Source organism: Haplochromis burtoni, unplaced genomic scaffold (genome assembly GCF_018398535.1).
Source record: "Haplochromis burtoni strain Fernald_Lab_line unplaced genomic scaffold, NCSU_Asbu1 Contig_219, whole genome shotgun sequence".
In the NCBI taxonomy this organism is placed as follows: Eukaryota; Metazoa; Chordata; class Actinopteri; order Cichliformes; family Cichlidae; genus Haplochromis; species Haplochromis burtoni.
The window spans coordinates 542,055-566,968 of NW_024582580.1; the positions used below are offsets into that span (position 1 = coordinate 542,055).

At 38.9% G+C, this 24,914-nt stretch overlaps 2 protein-coding genes across 2 annotated transcripts in view; one reads left to right on the forward strand and one right to left on the reverse strand.

Annotated features, from left to right (window-relative positions):
* The window catches only part of LOC102296516 (dynein axonemal heavy chain 8), a 38,782-nt gene extending 23,066 nt beyond the window's left edge, over positions 1-15,716 (forward strand). Inside the window, 45 exon segments of the mRNA XM_005936661.3 lie at positions 25-186; positions 268-514; positions 614-855; positions 962-1,102; positions 1,190-1,421; positions 1,513-1,655; positions 1,746-1,880; positions 1,979-2,101; positions 2,378-2,591; positions 2,671-2,780; positions 2,865-3,028; positions 3,105-3,297; positions 3,400-3,522; positions 3,607-3,737; positions 4,027-4,180; positions 4,336-4,500; positions 4,666-4,892; positions 5,025-5,143; positions 5,243-5,346; positions 5,482-5,658; positions 5,750-5,917; positions 6,604-6,819; positions 7,055-7,192; positions 7,285-7,412; positions 7,561-7,732; positions 7,829-7,984; positions 8,071-8,226; positions 8,309-8,491; positions 8,664-8,769; positions 8,852-9,104; positions 9,278-9,468; positions 9,558-9,679; positions 9,761-9,876; positions 9,976-10,178; positions 10,280-10,353; positions 10,622-10,774; positions 10,887-11,042; positions 13,051-13,167; positions 13,261-13,365; positions 13,464-13,624; positions 13,728-13,884; positions 13,964-14,116; positions 14,519-14,708; positions 14,925-15,046; positions 15,176-15,716. Of these exon segments, the coding sequence (XP_005936723.1) occupies positions 25-186; positions 268-514; positions 614-855; positions 962-1,102; positions 1,190-1,421; positions 1,513-1,655; positions 1,746-1,880; positions 1,979-2,101; positions 2,378-2,591; positions 2,671-2,780; positions 2,865-3,028; positions 3,105-3,297; positions 3,400-3,522; positions 3,607-3,737; positions 4,027-4,180; positions 4,336-4,500; positions 4,666-4,892; positions 5,025-5,143; positions 5,243-5,346; positions 5,482-5,658; positions 5,750-5,917; positions 6,604-6,819; positions 7,055-7,192; positions 7,285-7,412; positions 7,561-7,732; positions 7,829-7,984; positions 8,071-8,226; positions 8,309-8,491; positions 8,664-8,769; positions 8,852-9,104; positions 9,278-9,468; positions 9,558-9,679; positions 9,761-9,876; positions 9,976-10,178; positions 10,280-10,353; positions 10,622-10,774; positions 10,887-11,042; positions 13,051-13,167; positions 13,261-13,365; positions 13,464-13,624; positions 13,728-13,884; positions 13,964-14,116; positions 14,519-14,708; positions 14,925-15,046; positions 15,176-15,463 (7,290 nt within the window). The 3' untranslated portion in view covers positions 15,464-15,716.
* A 1,360-nt stretch (positions 15,717-17,076) lies between these two features.
* Positions 17,077-24,677, reverse strand: LOC102295913 (retinal homeobox protein Rx2). The gene is made up of 4 exons (XM_005936659.3): positions 24,423-24,677; positions 23,466-23,917; positions 20,168-20,424; positions 17,077-19,332 (listed from the first exon to the last, which is right to left on the reverse strand). The coding sequence occupies exons 2-4, from the start codon at positions 23,746-23,748 to the stop codon at positions 18,892-18,894; spliced, it is 981 nt and encodes a 326-aa protein (XP_005936721.1). The 5' UTR covers positions 23,749-23,917; positions 24,423-24,677; the 3' UTR covers positions 17,077-18,891.
* Between the last annotated feature and the right edge of the window lie 237 nt (positions 24,678-24,914).

Sequence of the window (24,914 nt, forward strand, 5' to 3'; positions counted from 1 at the left end):
ATATATATATGTAATGTGTTTCAGGTGGATGAGGATGAGTCACTTTTCCTCAGTCTCATCAATGACCTGTTCCCTGGTATCCAGCTGGATAGTAGCACATATGCTGAACTTCAGGCAGCTGTTGCCCATCAAGTGCAGTCAGCCGGTATAATCAACCATCCTCCCTGGAATCTCAAGCTTGTTCAGGTACCATCTGCATGTTCATCTGCTGTTGTTATTTGGATTTTGTTTGGAAATAACTCTTTCTTACTGATACATCACTATCAGCTTTATGAGACTTCACGAGTGCGCCATGGGCTGATGACTTTAGGACCAAGTGGAGCTGGGAAGACCACAGTCATCAACATTCTCATGCGAGCTATGACTGAATGTGGATACCCGCATAGGGAGATGCGCATGAACCCCAAAGCAATCACTGCTGCGCAGATGTTTGGCCGTCTTGATGCAGCCACCAATGATTGGACAGATGGGATATTTTCCACACTATGGAGGAGGACACTCAAAGCTAAGAAAGGTTTATGATACAATATTTAATGAATATTTGCACACACACAGAGATATATATATATATATATATATAATTTTTCATTTCTTTAAAATGTGAACACTTCAGGGGAGTTCATATGGATTGTGCTTGATGGTCCTGTCGACGCCATATGGATTGAGAATCTTAATTCTGTGTTGGATGATAACAAAACACTGACCTTGGCTAATGGTGACCGCATCACAATGTCACCATGTTGCAAGTTGGTGTTTGAGGTGCACAACATGGATAATGCCTCCCCTGCTACAGTGTCCCGGGTGGGTATGGTCTTCATGAGCTCATCAGCTCTCAGTTGGAAACCCATACTCAGGGTAGGCTTGTTTTTTGAAATTTTCCATTCAAAAACTGTTTGGAGAAAAGAATCAGTGCTGCTGTTACAATACTGTATTCAGATGGAATGTGGCCTTTATGTTTTAGGGATGGGCTAACAAGCGCAATGCAAAGGAGGCAGAAAGTATTTTAAGTTTATATGACAAGATATTTGAGGATGCTTACTTGTATATGAAGCAGAACCTTAAACCCAAAATGGAGCTTTTGGAGTGTAACTATGTAATGCAGGTATGTATTCTGACAAATGAGAAGAAATTGATGATGCTTCTAAATTAATTAGAAATATTGAATTGTCTCATTATGTTCCACCTTCAGTCTGTGAATCTGCTGGAAGGCCTCCTCCCAACCAAGGAGACAGGAGGCTTTGCTGGTAGCAAACACCTTGAGCGTCTCTTTGCCTTCTGTCTGATGTGGAGCCTTGGCGCCATTTTGGAGTTAGATGATAGAGACAAACTAGAGACTTACATCAGAGGTCATGAAAGCAATATTGATGTTCCTCCAACACGGCCAGGGGAAACTATGTTTGAGTACATGATTGGCACAAATGGTAAAAACATTTTATACAATACATAAAACCCCTATGCTGTCTTTTGCATTTTGAAATGTAATTACTATAAGAGCTTCATCTTTTATTTCAGGTGATTGGTGTCATTGGAACAACCATGTGGGTGATTATATCTATCCAACTGACCATTTGCCTGACTACACTTCTATTCTTGTTCCCAATGTGGATAACACAAGAACTTCTTTTTTGCTGGATACCATTGCTAAACAACACAAGGTCTCCTTTAAAATATGAATATTAAATAAAAGGGCATATGTTTATCCTTGGTATGTACTTCTGTTACAGTTAAATTTTGTGTATAAATAGGCTGTGCTGCTCATTGGAGAACAAGGAACTGCTAAAACTGTGATGATAAAAAGCTACACAAAAAAATATGATCCTGAGACAGACCTATCAAAGACGCTGAACTTCTCATCTGCAACAGAACCCCTAATGTTTCAGGTAAAATGTAACCTATAAAATGTTCTTTATATTTATCTTTATCAAATTCTATATGGCTTTTTGTTAGTAAAAGCTTTTTTATATACATACATATACAGCGAACAGTGGAAAGTTACATTGAGAAAAGAATTGGCAGCACCTATGGACCCCCAGGAGGACGCAGGATGACAGTCTTTATTGATGATATAAACATGCCAGTTGTCAATGAATGGGGAGATCAGGTATTTATATATATATGTATATAATATATTTATTTTACAAAATACACAAAACAACAAATATACTGTTTACTATTTCATGTTGCTTCCAGTCTTAGTAAAGTTTGATTTAGACTTCTCTGGGAAATCTACATCATAACTTAGGACATAACCAAAAACACGTAAATGCATAAATGCATTTTTAGAAGGTGCATGTCAGGTTATGTGGAAGGTTACGGTGTAGATTTTCCACTGAACAGTAATTCAGGCATAACTCCTTTATATAACTTTCCAAATCAGATCACCAATGAGATAGTTCGACAGATGATGGAAATGAGTGGCATGTACAGTCTGGACAAACCAGGAGACTTCTCCACTATTGAAGATGTGCAGATACTTGCTGCCATGATTCACCCTGGTGGTGGGAGAAATGACATCCCTCAAAGACTCAAGAGGCAGTTTACTGTCTTTAACTGTACTCTGCCATCAAATACTTCAATTGATAAGATCTTTGGTAAGTACCTCAAAATTTGTTTCCCCTCATTACTAGTTGTATCAACAAATAGATTATTTTGATGCAATTTTTTTTGCAGGTATAATTAGTGGTGGTTACTTCCATGAATGCAGAAAGTTCAAGCAGAGCATTTCAGATATGGTTAAGCATCTTGTATCTGCTGGGAGGATTTTATGGCAGTGGACAAAGGTAACTACTTAAAAGATGATGTGAACAGATTATAAAAGTGGATGTATTAATAAAGACATCTTATTCGATGATTTCACATTGAAGGTAAAAATGCTTCCCACACCATCCAAGTTCCACTACATTTTCAATTTGAGAGATTTGTCTCGGATCTGGCAAGGGATGTTAAACATCAAGGCAGAGGAGTGTCATGATATACCTACCCTCTTGGCTCTTTTCAAGAGTGAATGTACAAGGGTGATTGCTGACAGGTAAAGTTCTCACATCCATCAAATCACTTTATAAGCAGAACAAAGATGCTAAAATTGAAACATCATTTTGCTGTAGGTTTATTTGCTCAGAGGACAGAGAGTGGTTTGAGAAGGGTGTATCCCGGGTGATCCAAGAGCATGTTGAGCCTAGCCTTGTCCCAAAACTTCATCCTGAGCCATACTTTGTGGACTTTCTCCGCGATGCACCTGAGCCAACTGGAGAAGAAGGGGAGGATGCGTGTTTTGATGCCCCTAAAATTTATGAACTGGTAAAAGATTTGTATTTATAACCACAGTACAATATTGATACAGTTGAACATTGATATAGAAAGCTGTCATAGTAATCAGAAAGAAAACACTCACTTTTTCAGGTGCCAAATTTCAAGTTCTTATCAGAGAAACTAATGATGTATCAGACTCAACACAATGAGATCATAAGAGGCTCGACTCTGGATCTGGTTTTCTTCACAGATGCAATGACTCATCTCGTCAAGGTCAGACTACAAGCCCAACGAATACATTTCCTTTATATCTGGCTACAATTAATGCTGATTTATTGAAGATTTCCAATGCTTTAGATCTCACGAATAATTCGAACTGACCAAGGAAATGCCCTGCTTGTGGGTGTCGGAGGATCAGGTAAACAGAGCCTTACGCGGCTAGCCTCATTCATAGCTGGATACCACGTCTTCCAGATCACATTGACCAGGTAAGAACAGAAAAACTAAAACTTCAGTTCAGCTCAATTTAATATTCTCAATATGGTGCCAATTCACAACAGTTACCTCAAGCTGCTTATATTATAAGGTAAGGACCTTATACCAGTGGCTCTTAAACTGGGTCCCCTGGAGCCCCAGGGATCCACAAGCCATAGATTGAGGGTCAAAAGCATGATGAAAACACATGGTTGCACCTGGCATGTTATGGCATGTAAACACATGTGCATCATCTGGGGTTTAGCTAATTAGCAGAATTTATAGTGTTTGTCTTCTTATTAGAACATACAACATGACCAATTTCCTGGATGACCTGAAAGTGCTGTATAGGACAGCTGGGGCTGAAGGCAAAGGCATCACCTTTATCTTTACTGATAATGATATCAAGAATGAGGCCTTCCTTGAGTACCTCAACAATGTTCTTTCATCTGGAGAGGTGGGGATCTTTAAAAAAATTCAGATATATTTAAATCCACAAAAATCCACTTTGATCCAAGCTGAAAGTCAAAATTTAGACCATGTAATTAAAAACTGCCACGTTTGTGGCCATATTTGGTCCAGATGACTTCATAGTGAATTGACTGTTTGCAGGTTTCCAATCTTTTTGCTAAAGATGAGATCCAAGAGATCACCCAGAAGCTAATACCTGTGATGAAAAAGGAGTTTCCTCGTATTCCACCAACTTTTGACAACCTTTACGAGTATTTTATTTCACGGTCAAGAAAGAATCTCCATGTTGTTCTTTGCTTCTCACCGGTACGTCAAAGATTTGTATGCTTGTTTCACAAAAGCAGTGACTCAGATGTTGGGACTTTGTATTGTTTGTTCACCTGTATTGTTTATAATATTACATTAAAGATACACAAAGACATATTTGTATGAGTCTGTGGTGAAGCACATTTTGTCTCACAACCTTGACAGGTGGGACCGAAGTTTCGCTCCCGGTCTCTGAAGTTTCCAGGGTTGATTTCTGGCTGCACGATGGACTGGTTCACCCCTTGGCCAAATGAGGCTTTGGTGGCTGTATCCAATTATTTCTTGTCTGAGTTTAATATGGTTTGTTCTGCTGAAGTCAAAGCGTCTGTGGTGACGGCTATGGGAACATACCATGACAAAGTATCTGTCACATGTGAAAGCTACTTTGAGAGGTAGAAAACACAGAAGATATTTTTATATACATTTAAATGATTTTATATTCATGTATGTAATTTAAATTTTTCTTTTATTTGTATATAATTTGTATTTTACATCAATGCAGCATTGTATCTATTATCTTTTAGATTCCGAAGACGAACTCACGTTACCCCTAAATCCTACCTCTCTTTTGTAAATGGTTACAAAACGTTGTACACTGAAAAGTATAACAGCATCAACATACTATCAGAACGCATGAATGTTGGTAAGAAAGTTCAATAGGAAATCTGTAGATGGCATGTATGGATTACTTTGCAAAGATTATTCAGGTAAAAGGGGTTTTGAAATTGTTATTGTTTTCCAGGGTTGGAGAAACTAAAAGAGGCTAGTGAGTCTGTGGCTCAGCTATCCGAAGAACTGAAAGTAAAGGAAAAAGAGCTTGCTGTAGCATCTGTCAAAGCTGACAAGGTAAATAATACATAGTGGTTCCTGTGACACCCCCCCCCCCCCCCACAAAAAAAATGCACAACTTATAGACATAATGTTATGTGTATTATGTATATATTTTACACATTTTATAACTCTTGTTTTACGTTTACATAGGTGTTGGCAGAGGTAACAGTCAGTGCTGAAGCTGCTACAATTGTAAAGAATGAGGTCCAAGTTGTGAAGGATAAAGCCCAGACAATTGTGGAGGGGATTGGAAAAGAGAAAATTGTTGCTGAAGCTAAACTAGAGGCTGCTAAACCAGCTTTAGAAGAGGCTAAAGCCGCACTGAATGTGAGACCTCTGTGATTACTTTTTACATACACAAGTACTTCTCTCATATATACTGTATGTACACAGTACATATATTTTAAATGTTTTACAGACCATAAAGCCAACTGATATTGCCACTGTGAGAAAATTAGCCAAGCCGCCACATCTGATTATGCGGATCATGGATTCCTGCCTTCTCTTGTTTCAAAAGAAGTTAGACTCTGTCTCCATTGATCCTGAACGACAGTGTCTTAAGCCATCGTGGGCAGAAGCACTGAAGGTAACAAAAACGTTTCTTATAAAAACTCACTAAATGGAGTTATTTTCCAGCAAAATATTTAAGGCCTAATATTTAAATATTAGGAGAAACATTTTGCAACCAATTAGCTTAATTAGCTTAATTGGTAACAAATCAATTAGATGATTTGACAGCAGTGTTCCTCAATATAGATAGACTGAATAGCTCATCATCTACAGTACATAATATTATTGCACGATTATGAAGATCTTGAGAAATCTGTGTGCAGAGGGCAAGTCTAAAAATCAATATGATACAGTTTGTTTAAAAACAGGCATGATTATGTCATGGAAAACACCACAAGGGATTAGGTACTGTCAGTTAAAAACAGTTCACCATGCCTGCAAGTCTGCACATGATGCAGTAACATTGCTGTCGTCCCTGGGCTAAATCCTGTTTAAAAGTGGAAAACTATTCTGTAATCAGTTGAATTAAAATTTGGAAATCTTTGGAAAACATGGACACAAAGCCATCCTCATCCTCATACCTCTATCACAACAGCATGGCTTTGTGCTGAATCTTTCATTTTTTAAATGGTATGTTTCTCACTTTAAACATCTGATGTTTTCTGTAGTCTCCTGAGAATAAAATGTAGGTTTATGAGAGTTGCACATCACTGAATGCTATTTTATTTGATACCTTTGCCATATGTTTGTGTCCTCTTTTAGCTTATGAGTGCTGCTGGTTTCATGACGTCCCTCCAACATTTCCAGAAAGACAAAATTAATGAGGAATCAGTAGAACTGCTACAGCCTTACTTTGATATGGAAGATTACACAATGGAAAATGCAAAGAAGGTGTGTGGTAATGTAGCTGGTCTGCTAGCATGGACCCGGGCTATGTCCACATTCTTTGGGATCAACAAAGAAGTGCTGCCACTTAAGGTGATGTTAATGCTCAATGTGACAGAGAGACATAATTTGTTTACAAAGTAGATCTGACATGGGACTGTTGTACTTGTATTGTTAAGCTTTCTTCTTTGAGTCTGTAATTTAGAGGTCAATATTTTTTAATCCTAGCTTCTAGCTCATAGCCTTGTTATATTAGTTAGTATGTGTAATGAAACTTCTGTGCCTCATATGTTTTTTGTGAATCTCAGTGTCTTTTATCTTTCTCCAGGCTAACCTGGCTGTTCAAGAAAACCGACTAAGAATTGCAAATAATGAACTAATGAATGCAGAGGCTCAGCTTGCTGAGAAGCAAGCAGAGTTTGACAAAGTCAAGGCCAAATGTGATGCTGCTATGAAAGAAAAACAGGTGCAGTACACCCTGATAAATGTTATTAATATTGCATAAACCTTTATGTAGAATTTGAAATTGTAGATCATTCAAGGTTTTGTCTTTTTTAGGACCTGCTGGATGATGCTGAGAAATGCAAGAATAAAATGCAGACTGCATCTGCACTTATTGATGGACTTAGTGGAGAGAAAGTTCGCTGGACAGAGCAGAGCAAAGAATTTAAATCACAGATAAACAGGTAGGTTACAAAGAAAATCACATTTTATATTGAAATATTGTATTAGGAAGGGATTGTTTTTCATGTCTGCATGTTTGCTTGCAGTTTTGCAGTGTATTGATTGGGGTAGAATAATAATGAGGCAAGTTGCTTCTGTTCTTCTTGGCAGACTGGTGGGTGACGTGCTGCAGCTCACTGGTTTCTTGTCTTATTGCGGGCCGTTCAACCAGAGTTTCCGTGATATCCTGCTGAAGGACATCTGGGAGGCAGAGCTCAAGAGTAATAAAATCCCTTTTACAGAAAATCTCAACATCATTTCTGCCCTAGTGGACCCTCCCACTGTAAGAACAAAATAAATCTAATTCTGCATATCTACTAGCATCTCAAAGGATATTTGTGACTTATTAAAGACTTTAATCATCCTATTTTTGTTTAAGATAAGTGAGTGGAACCTTCAGGGACTCCCTGGAGATGACCTGTCTGTGCAGAATGGTATCATTGTCTCAAAAGCAACAAGATATCCCCTCCTCATTGATCCTCAGACTCAGGGAAAGGCTTGGATAAAGAAAAAAGAAATGGCCAATTCACTCCAAGTACTTTGTCGATTACAACAAACTTTTAACAAACTTGGTTGTTTTAGTTATGCATCTTATGGAGGCAAGCTGTCTTGTCTTTTCAGGTCACATCACTGAAGCACAAGTTCTTTCGTAATCATTTGGAAGACTCTCTTTCTTTGGGAAATCCACTGCTCATTGAAGATATAGCTGAGGATCTGGATCCTGTGCTGGACAATGTCCTTGAGAAAAACTTCGTCAAATCTGGGACAAGTTTCAAGGTAAACATCAAACCATTAACATTCAACAATCTTTACGTCTACTTCTTTAAACCATGCTGTCTCATAAATCGGATTTGTTTAGGTCAAAGTGGGAGACAAAGAAGTAAATGTAATGGATGGTTTCCAACTCTATATAACCACCAAGCTGCCCAATCCAGCATATTCCCCAGAAGTCAGTGCCAAGACTTCCATCATTGATTTCACTGTTAACATGAAGGGTCTAGAGAACCAGCTGCTTGGCCGTGTTATCCTCAGAGAGAAACAGGTCAGTGGAAAACAGTCTCCCCTCACATTGGTTGGTGGTAGAAAATGTACTAATGAATTGTGAAAATCAGTGCATTTTTTAAATGTGTTTGTTGAAGTTATTTCAGTATCCTGCATGTAATATTGATGGGGCATTTGGTTACACAGAAATTTTACAATTATTTATTTAATAGGAATTAGAAGCCGAAAGACTAAAGCTAATTAAAGATGTGACTGCTAATAAGAGAAAAATGCAAGAGCTGGAAGACAACCTGCTGTACAAACTCAGCAGTACTAAGGGTAACCCTGTTTCTTCTGTATGTTAACATACTTGTATTTTATTTACTGCTCTATTAAAAAAGCTGTTTCTGTGTGATTAAAGGTTCTTTAGTTGATGACGAGTCCATGATCGGCATTCTGACTACAACTAAGCAAACCGCAGCAGAAGTTAGTGCAAAGCTCAGCGTTGCAGCAGAAGCAGAGGTGAAGATCTATATAGCTCAAGCAGAATATCGTCCTGTTGCCTCTCGAGGCAGCATCCTTTACTTCCTCATCACAGAGATGAGCATGGTTAATGTCATGTACCAGACGTCCCTGAGTCAGTTCCTCAAAATCTTTGACCTGTCACTGGAAAGGTATGTTTTCACCAGTACCAGTTTATATACTGAAAAATGTGTGTCTCTTATGAAGTATGAAGCATAAGGCTTTGATAAAATTCACATTAGAGTAAGTATGGCTTACTCTAACAGTAAGGTAAGAGTAAGCAAGTAAGAGTCTACTTACTCTTACTGTGAATTTGTTTTTGCAGGTCTGAAAAGTCCCCAAAAACTCAGAAGCGAATTGAAAACATCATTGAATATCTGACTTTTGAGGTGTTCAGATACACCGTCAGAGGCTTGTATGAAAACCACAAGTTCATCTTTACCCTTTTGCTGGCCCTCAAGATTGACATACAGAATAACAAAATAGAGCACAACAAATTTCAGGTTCTTATTAAAGGTGAGGTCATCGGCACTTCCAGGAAATGTAATTTTGCACCTTTCTGTTATTGCTATAAAACATGATGAGCTCATTAAATGTCTAAATAGGTGGAGCGGCTCTGGACCTGAAGACCTGCCCCTCAAAACCATTCAGTTGGATCTTGGATATGGTATGGCTAAACTTGGTGGAGCTCAGCAAATTGCCACAATTCACAAACATTGTAAAGCAGGTGAGGCTACTTTCCACAGATCATAAATTTGAGGTTTCTGCTGTTGTGTACTTACAGAGTTAATATTGATATATTTTATAGGTGTCTCAAAGTGGAAAACATTGGAAAGCTTGGGTCAGTCTTGATGCACCAGAAGAAGGTGTCATTCCAGATGGATACAACTCTCTTGATGTTTTCCATAAACTCTTGTTGATAAGGTTGGATTGTCCTGCTGGTCTTTTTATGTGGTTGTGTTTTTAAACACACATACATACACAAGACAATAACCATATAAGTTTGGGTTCTTTTTCCCACAGGTCCTGGTGTCCTGACCGTACCTTGTCTCAGGCTGTAAAATATGTGGGAGATTCTTTGGGCATAAGGTTTGCTGAGCCTGTCATCTTGAACCTTCACAGCACATGGGAGGAAAGTGACCCTCGCACCCCTTTAATTTGCTTCCTTTCTATGGGCTCAGATCCCACAGAGCAAATTGAAGCACTAGCTAAGAAACTTCAACTTAGTGAGTTTGACTAAACCATAAAACACTACACTACACTACAACCTTTAATTTGCAGTTTTAACTTAGAAGATGATTTGTCATTGCATTGTTTCATCCTACAGAATGTAGTGCAATTTCCATGGGACAAGGACAAGAGGTGCATGCAAGGAAGCTTGTTAAGACATCAATGATAGAGGTGTGAATACAATTCAATGAAGAGCATGATCCTTTCATTTTAGCACATGAGTTTTTGTTTTCCAGTTGCTAATCATCTCCCTCCCTGCTCATGCACAAATTTGCTGACCTGTTTCTGTCTGCTCTCAGATATACTGCTTGTTGAGTAATGTTCTATCAGATAGAGCATTAAAGAAGAGCTTTACGATATCCAATCACATTGTACTATAACCCTAATAATGGCTGAGTATTTCACCTAATCTGTGGTCTCTGTACCTGGATACGTATAGGGAGGCTGGGTGTTACTGCAAAACTGTCACCTGGGCTTGGAGTTTATGGATGAGCTGCTCGAAACTATCACAGCTGCAGACACCATGCACAATACTTTTAGAGTGTGGATCACCACAGAGCCACACAATCGATTCTCCATCACACTTTTACAGGTGACATTTGACAAAGCTTTTGTATGCTGCAGCACTTCATTTATTACTTCCCATCTTGACCCGATGCTGTGTACAAGCTTAAAGCAAATATTTCTCAACCCTTTACCTCTAGTCCTCCATCAAATTTACTAACGATCCACCCCAGGGAATACGTGCTGGCTTGAAACGAACATTTGCAGGAATTTCACAGGAGCAGTTGGAAGTATGCAACCAGCCCACGTGGAAGCCCTTGTTGTACAGTGTGGCCTTTCTCCACACTGCTGTGCAGGTACTGTCCAGGTTAAGATAATCAGTGTAGCTCCTGACATGATTCAGGCCAGAATAATATACAAATGTAAGGATCACTGACTTCGAGAATTGTGTGTGTTATGATAAGTGAGAATCATCACTCTGAATTCTAAAGGCACACTAGGGGGAAACTGGTTGAAAACCACACCAGAATTATTGAGCCTGTGTGCAGTCAGCTTGGGATCTTACAGTCTTACATCAGTTTTTTTTTAATTGAATTGGGTGAAGTTGGAAATTTCATGCAATCATGCAAAAAATGCGGTGATATCAGGTTATACAGAAATTCACATGAATTAATTAATTTAATTTGGCATTAATTACCATCTGGAAATCCCCCACAAAAGTTAATGTAGTGTCTGCAGCATGACAATTTAACTACAAAATGACCCTCAGTAACCTATTTTGACATAAGAATATAGCTAGATTACACACTGATTGCAACATTTTGGCAATCTATCTGAATTTATTAATTATACTGCAGTTATTTAAAAACCTTCACCAGTCTGTCAAAGTTTAATTGCAGTTACTCTGATCCTGATTGTTTTTTAGTACGGTTTATTTATATAGCGCCTTCCAAGAACAAAATTCTCAAAGTCTTTTACATTTTCAGAAGTTGATATAAACCAAATTAAAAATAAACACTTTAAAAGATAATGCTAAATAAAAGCAAACGTGCACAGTTATCAACAGTGTCCAGAGATCTTAGTTTCAATGAAAGCGAGTTCCAAAGCTCTGCGGCCATAATCACATCACCTTTTGTCTTTAATCTGGACCGAGGCACAGCCAACAAGCATTGATAAGGTGACACCAGAGATCTAGACATGTTTGGTTGAAGTAATTCACTGATATAAGAAGGCATCTGACTGTGAAAGGCTCTGAAAGTGATCGCCATATTTATAAATTAAACCCTAAACTTCAGTTTAGGGTTTAATTTTCTTTTATTTCTTTTATTGGTTTTTAAATGTCTTAATGGTCTTGGGCCTTCTTATCTCTCAGATCTGCTTTTACCATACGAACCCTCGCGGACCCTGAGGTCCTCTGGTACTGGCCTTTTGATTGTCCCTAAAGTCAGGACACATACTCACGGAGAGGCAGCTTTTCAGTGGTATGGTCCTCGTCTGTGGAACAGCCTGCCGGAGGAGCTCAGGGCCGCATAGAACGTACATGTTTTTAAGAACAGGCTCAAGACCCACCTTTTTAATTTAGCTTTTACTTAGCGTTTATTTATTTTATGCTTATTTATTCTATCCTGTTATTCTATTATTAATTTAGGATTTACCTAATATTTGCTTGATTTTATTCTCATTCATTTTTTAATCTTCTTATTCTATTTATATTTATATTGTATCCTGTTCTTATTTATTTTATCATTTTACCCTATATATATCGTATTGCATCATATCTCCAGTGTTTCCTCGGAGGGCGCTCTCTGCACCGGGGCTGTGATTGACCGTGGCTGCTGGGTCTCTGGGGTCCTCTCAGCCTGGCTGGGGGGCTCCTTTGCCTCCCTCCGGCTGTGTGCCCAGCCTGGAGGCTGCGGTCTGTGACCGGCTCCCGGTGCAGACGGCTCCCTGTTATAGTGTTTCCTCACTTGGCTCATGCGAGTCCAGCCCAATTTTTACTCTTTAAGTGTGCGCGTGTGTGTATGTGTGTGTGGTGGGGGTGGGGGGATATATGTGTATTGAGAGTGTGGGGAGTGAGTTGGAGGGTGGGGTGGGCTGCTTTTAACTATGTAAAGCACTTTGTGCTACATTTTTTCTGTATGAAAAGTGCTTTATAAATAAAGATTGATTGATTGATTGATTGATTGATTGATTGATTGATTGATTGATTGATTGATTGATTGATTGATTGGGGAGCCAGTGTAACCAAGACAAAAATGCTGTCAGGCAGGACCTTTTAGAGGACCTGGTGAGAAGCCATGTAAATTGATTTGGTTTCATATTTTTAAAATTATTTATTTATTTATTTATTCCTCTGTTTTTAAGGAGCGACGCAAGTTCGGACCATTGGGTTGGAACATACCTTATGAGTTCAACTCAGCTGATTTCACAGCAAGTGTTGAATTTGTTGAAAAGCACTTGGATGACTGTCGCTACAAGAAGGTGAGGATTCATCTGGGACAGTTTAAAAAAGAAAAATGAGTTCGCATCGTCTGCCCTCACTTACCAGTGTGTGGTTTGTTTGTTTTTTTCCAGCATGATGTGTCATGGGTAACTGTGCAATACATGCTAGCTGAGGTGCAATATGGAGGAAGAGTCACAGATGACTATGACAAACGCCTGTTGAAGTGTTTCTCTCGTGTAAGAATCCCAGTTTTATGTTTGTTTTTGAGTTACCTTTCACTGATGAATAAAGGTTTATATCCTGGTTACTCTGCATTTTGCATTTCTTTCTGCAGGTGTGGTTCAATAAAAAGATGTTTGATCCAGCATTTTGCTTTTACACGGGCTATAAGATTCCTGTGTGCGAGACAGTGGAGGAGTACATGGAATCTATTCAGAGCTTGCCCACTGTGGATTCACCCCAGGCATTAGGACTGCACTCTAATGCTGATATCACGTAAGGAGAGGATGTGGTCATCATGAAGCATTGAATGCTTTGCTTGTAATTGCTGATATAATTGCTAACCACGCATTTCTGCTCTGTAACGAATATTAACCAGGTACCAGACAAACACATCTGCTGAAGTGCTAGACACAATCACAAATATTCAGCCCAAGGAAAGTGGAGGGGGATCAGGAGTGACTCGAGAGTCTGTTGTTTATAACATGGCACAGGACATGTTGGAGAAGCTGCCTCCTAACTATGTACCTCATGAGGTCAGTTTGTCTGTTCAAATGCTTTTTTGTCACGTTTACATGAACTAAAATCTAATGGCTGTCACTTTGATTGGTTAAGGTCAAAGCGAGGCTCTTGAAGATGGGAGCGCTTAACCCAATGAACATCTTCCTACGTCAGGAAGTAGATCGAATGCAAAGGATTATAAGTTTGGTGCGCATAAGTCTGACAGACCTGAAGTTGGCCATCGATGGCACTATAATAATGAGCGAGGTAAATTTACTTCTCTGTTCAAATATTAACATATATAGCAGTTTAATAGTCCCTAAAGCGCTTTACACATCCAGTCATTCACACACACTGGTGATGGCAAGCTACATTGTAGCCACAGCCACCCTGGGGCACTGACAGAGGCGAGGCTGCCGGACACTGGCAACGGGTAAGGTGTCTCGCCCAAGGACACAACGACAGAGACTGTCCAAACTAGGGCTCGAACCGGCAACCTTCCGATTACAAGGCAAACTCCCAACTCTTGAGCCACGATCCCCCGCCCCATATTTGGAATCATTTTAACTGTTAACTTCAGAAATGGTTTATTTCTTTTTTTACACATGGTGATTAAACTATACGATTAATTGCACTCATGAAGTTTTAAAGTTTGTACTTCACTCCTAGAACCTACGTGATGCCCTCGACAATATTTTTGATGCCCGTGTGCCAAACCTGTGGAGGAAAATCTCCTGGGAGTCTTCCACACTAGGCTTTTGGTTCACTGAGCTCCTGGAGAGAAACAAACAGTTCCACAGTTGGGTGTTTGAAGGAAGACCAAAAACATTTTGGATGACAGGCTTCTTCAACCCACAGGGTTAGTTGAACCTTTGAGCATTTTACTGGTATCATATACAGCCAATGAGAAAACAAGCAGGACTGCTGATATCGATCCCTAACACTGTACTTTGAAGCTAAATGAAGATAAATAAAACCAGCTGTCAGTCTGTTGAAAACCCAAAAATGTTACCATCAACTGGGAATAAAATCCTTCACACTGATGCTAATCCTGTCTTTATTTGGATGTTTGCAGGATTTCTGACAGCCATGAGGCAAGAAGTAACCAGAGCGAACAAAGGCTGGGCTCTGGACATGGTCACACTCAACAACAAAGTACTCAAGCACACAAAGGAGGAGATCACAGCCTCACCAACAGTGAGTTAAAATGCAGTATTTTCTGAAAATTGTGAATAACAGGCAATTGACTAACAGATTTTTTTTTTTTTTATTAAAGAGAGAATAAAATAATGGACTATCCTGTCATTGACTGCCTTTCTTCAATAGGAGGGAGTTTATGTCTATGGTTTGTACGTTGATGGTGCTGGCTGGGACAGAAAGAACACCCGTCTCATCGAGTCCTCACCCAAAGTGTTGTTTACACCCTTGCCTGTCATTCACATGTTCGCTGTCAACTCCACTGCCCCTCCGCATCCTGAGCTTTATGTGTGCCCCATCTACAAGAAGCCAAAGCGCACAGACCTGAACTACATCACAGCAGTGATGTTGCCTACAGTCCAGTCACCAGACCACTGGATCCTGCGTGGGGTTGCCCTGCTCTGTGACATCAAATAAAAAACAGTTGCTTATCTTTACTAACGTGTAAAAGTGATAAAAACAGAAATAATTACATTTCCTTCAGAAAAGCATACTCTTTTAACATAGATGGAGTCTTGACAGTTCCTCCTGGTGGTGTAAAATAATTTCATCTTTTTCAATTTTATGTTTGTGTTCTGAGCTGGGTAATTAGTGTGGGTGACTTAAACTACATGTTTACTTAATAAACTGATCCCTGAAATGAAATAAATAATCAAAACTTTGGTCATGTTTTTGTCTCCTATGCGTTTTTTTTATATATACGATTAGAGAATTAAAATAAGAAAAAAACTAGTGATTACTTTTGACTTTAAAACGTTTATTTCGATAAAGGGTGAAGTGTTATTTCATTTTTCTTTGTCATTATTAAAAATGGTTATTCAGAAGAAAAATATCATTCTGAAAACTGTAAATACAGCCATGCAGGTCTGTGAGACAAAGCAGGGAGCACTGTTTGAGAAACTTATTTTCAAAGTGAAGACGGGAGCAAAGACAAACAACTGGCGCCAGTGTTCAAGCCCCCTCATCCTCTAAGGGATCTGCAGAGGAAAAGGGTGTCCCTTTAAAAAACGTTCTTAATCAAACCCAATTATTTCCGCTCCTTACTCTCATTATTTCCACCGTGGACCACGTCCCGCTAGCCAGCTTGTTAACTAGAGCCTGAGACTCGGAGAAGGTCATGCTTGGCCAAGCAAAATAACACAATAATTTGTGTAATGAATTGCTGTTTCTGAGTGTGTCTTGGACATATTCTGGGATTTGCTGCTTTAAGTCTTTCTGACAAAGGTGTGGTGAGAATTGGTTAAGGCTAAATATAGCATAGACAGTTTTCATCTGAAGTCATTCTACTGCTTTATTGTGCTTAACTACTAAGGCATGTAAATGGTATTCGTTTATTTGCACTCTAACTGCAAAGCAAAGCAGAGAGAGAATTTTGACTCCTTATACTGAGCCTGAACACCTCTAATAAGAGGCTTTTCTAAAATCAGACAATCTCTGATGGCAAATATCCTAAAAATAATGGTTGTGGAGTTCATGGTGTCTATCAGACAAGACATATCAGTGTGGAGCAAGTGTAAGTTTGAGCCCATGCAGGGCGCTGCTGTGTGGACTGCATGTTGTTGGTGTGCTTGCGTGAGATTTCTTCAGAAGGCCCAGGACATTCTTGCCAAAGAGGTTCTTAATCTCAAGAGTTTTCATCCAGATTAAATAAAGGTTTAAAAGGCATTGTTGCAGAGTACTTGGATGCATAATAGCCCTTTATACAATCATTGGTCCCAAAATAAACGGGGCAATTATGCCACCTAGGCTACTGGCCACAAGGGCTCAATACAGCTTGAGCCCTTGTGGCCTTAGCGTCCTGGCAGGCAGGGCCCCTGACACCCCCGGTTGGGCCTGATGGAGTGGAGCTTCATCTGCCTAACAGCCTGGCAAGGTTCCACAGGCCTGCACGAGCACAACAGGCCTCCGTCAGGCCAGCTCTCTCGGTCACATCTTACATGGCCTATTGTACACCAGCACTCATTAACAGTACAAAGTCATGTTGGTGGCTAATGGATGCGTGGAGAGAAAAACAAGGTCCACAATCAACAGTTGTGCTCTGTAACTTTATTCTGGGTCTTGCATTTGGAAAATAAAAGTCACGTTCCTAAAAACATAAAGGGGTTCGAAATATAATTGAAAACAGAAAACAAACATCTTCAAACGTTTGTGAAATCTTCTTTTTCCTCTTTGGTTTTATGATCAGGGTGATCACTAAGAGCAGCAAAGCCTGTAAAACTGACTGTTGATGGTGCAGTTTCTCAAGGATGGGATATACAGACAATATTTGTGAATACTTCCCTCATAACCTTACTTATTAGTATTACCCTTCTACATGTATTGCTAATACAGTACTTTTGACATATAGAATTAAGCATATTTAGAAGTCCTTGCAAATTCCATAAGAAGCAGAAGGAAAATTGAGAGGGAACATTTTTCCAGTACCCTTCAGCATTGACTTAATGCATACATGTCTCTGAGCCAAGCCAGTAAAAGATTGTTTATTTGTGGTCCAACATTCAACTCTTCTAATTCCAAGAGATAAGAGAGACTTCCACCACCCATTAATCTTTTAATTCCAACTCCACCTGACCTAAGTGAATATTTAGTCAACATTCAAATAATGAGCAGACAAAATGGATCAACATGAAGATGAAATCATGATTAAAAAAATATATTTTCTGTATCAATTAATTAATATTATAATTGTCACATTTTTATAGCAGGGGCCATGTAAACCAGAGCTCGAAAAAGAGTTTTCAGGGCCATTTGAGGGCACTTTGTCTATGGCTGAGAATCCAGGGTTAATCGCTTTAAAAGCAGTAATTAGGTGTTAAGAGGTGTGCATGTCTGTTTAGATTAGCCTCCAAGATAGATTACGCTCCATGACTTACGATAACCTCCCCCCATCAGAACTCGGTGCTCTTCAAAAGCCCATTAACACTCATATTCCCTATAAAGACTAAATAAAATTGATATTAGTGGAAAACTGGCTTTGAATGCACATTTTCACTTTCTTTGCAGCAACTGAAAGAAAAACATCAAACTAACTAAATTTACAATAAAACAGAGGAGCTCTGGAGCCCTTTAACAGGCAACTAATTGGTCATAGTTACTTCATAGGAGCTGGGAAATCTTATATCGAAATAACATATATCATTAATACATGTACATAATGCATCCATAAACGGTGACAGTGTGTGTGTTGTAAAATATCTTACCACCACAAAACAGTCAGAACACAACTCAATTATAAAATCTCAAGTATGAATTTTTCATCAAGTTGTAGTACAATACAAAAACATTGCTACTTCTGCCAACATGACTCTATGTATCATCTCTCATCTCAGTTCAATAGAGATTCACTAAAGGTTTACAAAATGAATGATTACAAAAGTTAAACAAGAGTCTGTTCAAGAACCTGGCAGGGATTTAATTGTATTTGTAGGGTTAAAACAAGGGTAAACATTTTAAAGTGATTTTTTTAAATGGTTAGACGTTTGTTAGACATAAAATAGATTTTAAAAAAATTCTTTGGTATCACGTGTCCGCGTCACTGGAACACGAGTCAAACGCTTTAAAGGGAGTTTGTAAACATTAACGGAACATGTGGTTACATTGTAACCTCGGATCTCTGAGTGAGAGACTATGTCTCCAGCCTTTAGGCTCGGAGACACATTCCGTTCACATCTCCACAGCTGTTTTATAATCAAGCTGTGGGGCCTGACTGGGCAAGCCGGAGTGTCTTAAAGAAGTATCCGCACACCCTGACAAAGGGGAATCATTTCCCCTACATATGGAATATGTAACAGAGTGGAGTCTTGATGTGATAGAGAACCAGCTAAATCAAATCTGTCTGCTTCACATCACATGTGCTGCCAGGTTTTATCCATTGACTGAATGTGCTCTTTGGCCTTCATCCTGAGTGCTGCAATGCTTGAACTCCTGTCATCCTCCGTTGGGTATTTGTCATTGAAGCTGGGAGGACACTGATAAGGAGGTGGCCCCATATGTGGCTGCATACACTGGACCATCGTTGGCGGGGCGTTAAGGAAGCTTTGACTTGGATAGGTGGGTTGCAGGCTCTGAGGTGAACCCATGAAACCTGGAATGGTATGCATGGGTGTGGCACTGGAAATAGGTGAGGTCAGCCAGGGATCTAGCGGCATTGGATTGGCTACTGGCCCCACGTTTGGAGTCATCGGTGGACGGTTGAAGGATAGCATGGAGGAATCATGGAGCTTCATGGTTGTGGTGTCCATCTTTTCTTGACGTCTCCACTTTGCCCTTCGATTTTGGAACCACACCTGAACCGAACAAAATGATATGAAATGCATGGACAAGGAAGCCTTGAATTACATTAGCAAGAACTAAAATATTAATAAAATATATCTTGGAGACTATGGAGGCTGCAAATGTATTTTCTAGTAATAACACAAGTTGGTGCAATATTTTTTTCTGTGTCTGTGTGCACAGTATTTGACTTAAAAGTGGACAATTGCTTTCCGGGCAATAGTGAACATAAAGGGCATTAACAGTTAAATGCTATATGATTGCATGGTGAAAAAACTAAGTAAATCCTTAAAATTGATTCTGAATAAAATACAATTTTTTTTACTACCAATAGCTGCACCTTTTGCAAATGACATCATGCCTTTCACTGAATTTTCCCTTGCAGTAATCCCATAGTAACAGATGCTTCCAGTTAAACCTGTAAGTCTGTGCCTTCTCTAATCTAAACAGAGACTTTAACTGAGTTCTGCACGAGCCAGGTAAACAGTGATTCGAATTTCCAAGAAATGGAGTCAGGTGTACCAAAGCCCATTAATCATGCCAAAGAGTTTCAGGCAATATGGCCATTGGATCATTAGCTTTGAATAATGAATCCTCCAAGAAAAAGCATGTTTGTTAAAAGGTGAACAAATAATCTTCCATATCAACACCATCCCACTCAGGTTCCATATTACTTTTTTGATTTTTTCTAACCCTTCATTAAACACAAACGGTTGGTAAATATTCATTTCTTTCATGGATTTCTGTTGGAAGATTGGTAAACACTATCCATCAGTCCATGTGGTGTTATTTAGGTTGTGAGAATATCTGGATGACATGTGCTTATATCTTCATATACATTGCCTTTACCTGAACTCGAACCTCAGGCAAGTTGACTTTCATTGCCAGCTCTTCACGGCTGTAGACATCTGGATAGTGAGATTTCTCAAAGGCTCGCTCCAGCTCATGAAGCTGATAGGTGGTGAAAGTGGTGCGGTTTCTTCTGTGTTTCTTTTTAGCGTGCTCTTCATCTTTAGTGGTCTCTGGTGATCCCTCAGCATCATCTGCCTCCTTTTGCAAGTTGCTCATCTCTCCCTCACATTTGTCACCAGAGAAAATGTCAGATTCTAAAAAACAACAACAAAAGGACACAACCGAGCAGTGAAACTAAGGTTTTAAAGTGCACACTACTTAAATGTCCAGCATTTGTTATATATTTCCACTTTATGGCAAACAATAATAAATGGTCTAATTGCCCTTTGTTATTTCAGTCATCAGAAACCGAGAAAAGTTGATATATGTAAGATTTTTCTAATAAGAAGTGAATACTTTGGGGGAAATGTTTTATGCATTATTCTACCACCAACTAAGAAAGTGAAATCTTTTATTAGCTTCCATGTTAAAACAAATCAATGATTGAAAACTCTTTTCAAAGCCCTTTAAAGGCTTATGAACCTTAGGGTGGGTTAGGGCTAGGTCTAAATGACATCATGTCTTTCACTGAATTCCTCCCTGCAGTAATCCCATAGTGACAGATGCTACCAGTTAAACCTGCAAGTCCCTGACAACTGGCTTCTGCACGAGCCAGGTAAACAGTTGTAGTGCCGATTGTGCTTTCTAAGAAATGGATGTAGAGCAAGGGAGTCATGTGAGTGATGTACCAAAGCTCATTAGTCATAGCAAATCGTTCCACGCAATATGGTCATGGATAAAAAGTATCTTTGTTCTAAAAGTGCACGTGAGGAGAAAGTGACTGCTTTTATACAAATCAAAGAACAGTCTTCCAAATCTTTCAATGTAGTTTGCTTTCTTTTTTTATGTTTAATTTAACAAACCAACTTGCTTTTCTTCTTCTTTTGGCTGCTCCCTTTAGGGATCCTCCACCTCCACCTCCACCTCACCCTGTCCCTAGCATCCTCTGTTGTCACAATTTTCACCTACTCCTTCTCTGCATAAATGAATCTTCTCTGTGGTCGTCCTCTTTTCCTCCTGCCTGGGAGCTTCATCCTCTACAACCTTATATATAGTATATCCACTATCACTCCTCTGCACATGTCCAAACCATCTCAGCCTTGCCTCTCTAAAGTCGCGTCCAGTCAAATCAACCTAAACTGCCGAACTTTAAAACTTATTTAAAGGGACTCGTGTTTAATGCACATTATAGTAAACCCTACATTAAATATTAAAACACAGTTTTGAGGTACAAGTTTCAAAGCTGGTGCAGAACTACTGTTTGGCTTTGGAATTATATTTTTAACTTGCAGGGATAAAGACTCACGATAAAGATATGTAATAAAATAGCAGTTGCACAGAAATGTATATTCGACCATGCTTTATTTCATCCTTCATATACAGGATTTTTGTGTGTGTCATCTTTTACAGTCCAGAATTCAACCCTTGTCCACAAAATGTGTATGAAATATGTATTGTTGTCCAGCAAACAGTCACACTGAAGCATGGCCACTGTAAATATGGAGGTGTCTATAATCACACACGGTTTTAACTCTTTAAAGTGTGCAAGGCAGAAGAAATTTGTCATTTTCCCAAAAATTAAAAACATATAGCAATGTAGCATGACATATCTGTAGCATATAGCATGTAAGCTCAATAAAAGCGCATAGGTTTTTTTAAGCTAATGAGGAACCCTCAATAAAAGCCAGTGGAACCATACTACATATCAACCGTTTCCTTTGTTGTCATTCAGCTCGCTGCTAATGAAATAAACAGCTCTGTCTCCTGGGAAAGACCAGGGAGACACAAATCCTCTTCAGTCAAGTCACTGTCAGATACAACTAATTAAATCTTTATCTTTGGTCCCGATAAATGACATCAAGCTCTTTTCTGTGCTAAAACCACGATGAACGATGTGCTCTATAACGATAATAATTCTTATTCTTGGAGATCTGAGCCATGTACATCTCAAGTTTTAACCTCTTAAGCCCCAACGCCCCCTGATACGGGGGCAAAAGGCAGGAGATCAGTTAGGCTTGGGGCTTAAGAGGTTAAAACATCCAGTTAAACTTAATTGTTTTTCAATTTTAGAATTGGTTGGTTTGCATCGATGTGTTCTAAAAAGTGTTATACAAGTGAAGAAAATATAATATATTTTGGGGCTTATCCTTTGTTTTATATTAGTCTTTTTGTTTTAGTTGTATTTATTATTTTTCCTGTCTGTGTAACCTGTTTATTCATACACATAAACTGTGTTTTTAATTGTTTTTCTATCTAGTTGTTCTACAGCGCTTTGTAATTCTGGTTATGATATATGCAGGACAATTAACTTTATTCTTAAATACTTATTACACTCAGTTTTTGTTAATTGACTAAATATGCTGATGTTGTTCGCTGTTATTTCAAACTGGTCCCACCTGCCTTGCTTGTATCGACAGGCACTACTTTCATCCTCAGAAGGTAAAGGAAGAAATATGGCAAACTGGATGGTCTGCTTTCCAGTGAGATGTACCAGTTACTTTACAAGTAAAACATAATAATATGTAATCAGTTTTTGTGTTAGTAGCTACACCTGCAGCTAACAAGTATGAAGAGAGTAAGATAGCTTTCTTTCTTGTTTAAGTGCCGAAGTGAAAGTAAAGTAAAATTATGTAAAAGACACTAAATGTATTTCACATCTTCATTTTGTATAAAAGAGCGTTAGTCAAAAGATATAGATAAAATTAAACCACACCATCTATTCATCTATGTATAATTTTTGCTGATGAAACTCAGTAGTGAGCAGTTTAATTTGGGTGCTTGAAGTTATTTAAACACTTGGGCTAACTTTTGAATTTGATGGGCTGTAAAGTTTGGAGTAATGCTTATTTTTTGTCCTTAGCATGTACACAAACTTAAATATTACAGTTTGTCAGTTACTTTACCACTTGTCAGAACTTATTGCATCTTATTGTTAAATAGCTTTGCATGAGGTGCAAGACTAGTGTATTTAAACAAGTTGTTTCAGAAAAGCAACTCAATTAACATGATGGCTTAAAGCGCCTGAGCACTGATACAGAAATGTGTGTACTATGTTTAAACTGGATGTACAAGATCTTAACAACCTTAGTACAGGTTTAATTCCACTCTTTAGTCGGTTAACAAGAAAATCCCCTCAATGATTTAAACTGAGAGGAAAAAACTTCCTGGTTTTTATGCCTTTTATTAAAAGACTCACCATGGTAGGAAGAATTTTGGGAGCTGTCTCCGAGGTCTGGTAGGTGAGCGTAGTGGTCCGATGGGACCATCTTTTCAGGATCCTGAGGGTTTGCTTCATTTGCTTTCTGGCTTTCATCACTTTCTGCTGAATGGAGTAAAGGGTCCTGGTCTTTAGTGAATCCCAGTATGACATCGATACTGTGAACCCTGCCTCCGGCACTTGACCCAGCACCTTTTGCCATGTCATAGTTGTCTAGGCAACTATCATCCACTATTCCCAGGGTATCCATTGACAAATGCATTCGAACCTTCGGAGACACTGTCTCTTTTTCCTTGTCAGAGAAAAGCAAAAGGCTACCAAGTGAGACGAGGCAGAGCACCTGTTGTTCTGCTTCACACAGAGCAGCAGAGCAGAATTTTGTGGAGTGTGCAGGCCGTTTCCACAAGAGCAAAGCCAATTCACATATCTGTCTGCAAAAGAAATAAAAGGAAAGAAAAAAAGACAAAAATGTAAAGTTCTGCACTTGAAGGTAATTTAACGGTTTGTTGTTAGTCTTGAGGGACTTTACGGGAGCCCCAGTTTGCTCATCGTGATCCTTTAGTTTAAAATGAGAGCAGGAGTCCCTATTGGGAATATTAGCTTCTGGTAAAAGTTGGAAGAATTATGAATTAGTAAAAACTATTTTACATAATTAAACAATTTGAGTGAGTAAAATTTTCTTCTTTTTTTTTTAAATTGAGCTGATTCTGAGTTTACACTGATTCCCATTTCTATTGTAATGTGATTCAAGTTTGTCAAATAGGAAGGCAATCAGCATGGTTAAGAATTTAGCTGGATACATTTTGTGATTGCCTTCAGGGCACAAAAGAGTGAATTTAACTCATCTCATGCCTAAATATAAATCAGCTTTATAGAAAGTGTTTATCAACATATTTGAGCGAATGCATAGCGAGAAAGTACATAAAGTAATCTTACCTTCCTTCGTTCTCCTTCCACAGGCTAGGCTGCGCACATGACGTCTCTGCAGTCCGTAAGTAGACAACTGACTCTAACAATATCTACCGTAGGCATTTGTTACTCCCTGTTAAGTCCTTGAAATCCCCTGCAAACAACTGAGCAAATGACCTACTGCTGAAGTTCTGTGCAGAAAGAACATGCAACATGTCTCCCCCGACAAAACTCCTCCTTAACCGCACAAGACACCAAAGCTGGAGGTTGAATGCTAGTAAAATCAAAGAGTTTAAGAGGTTTATTAATTGGAATCCTTCCCCTTTAAGAATGACTGACAGTTGTTTTCTGGTCAAGTAATTGCTCCAAATGTGTCCTGCATTCAGACCACAGAGGGAGGCCATTGCTAATGAAGGCTCAACAAAACTTTCTTTCAAAAAATCTATTGTCTGAAAGATAATGGCTTGTACTGAGAGTTTTTCCCCCCTACTAATCCCTTCATTATAGACAATATAAGAG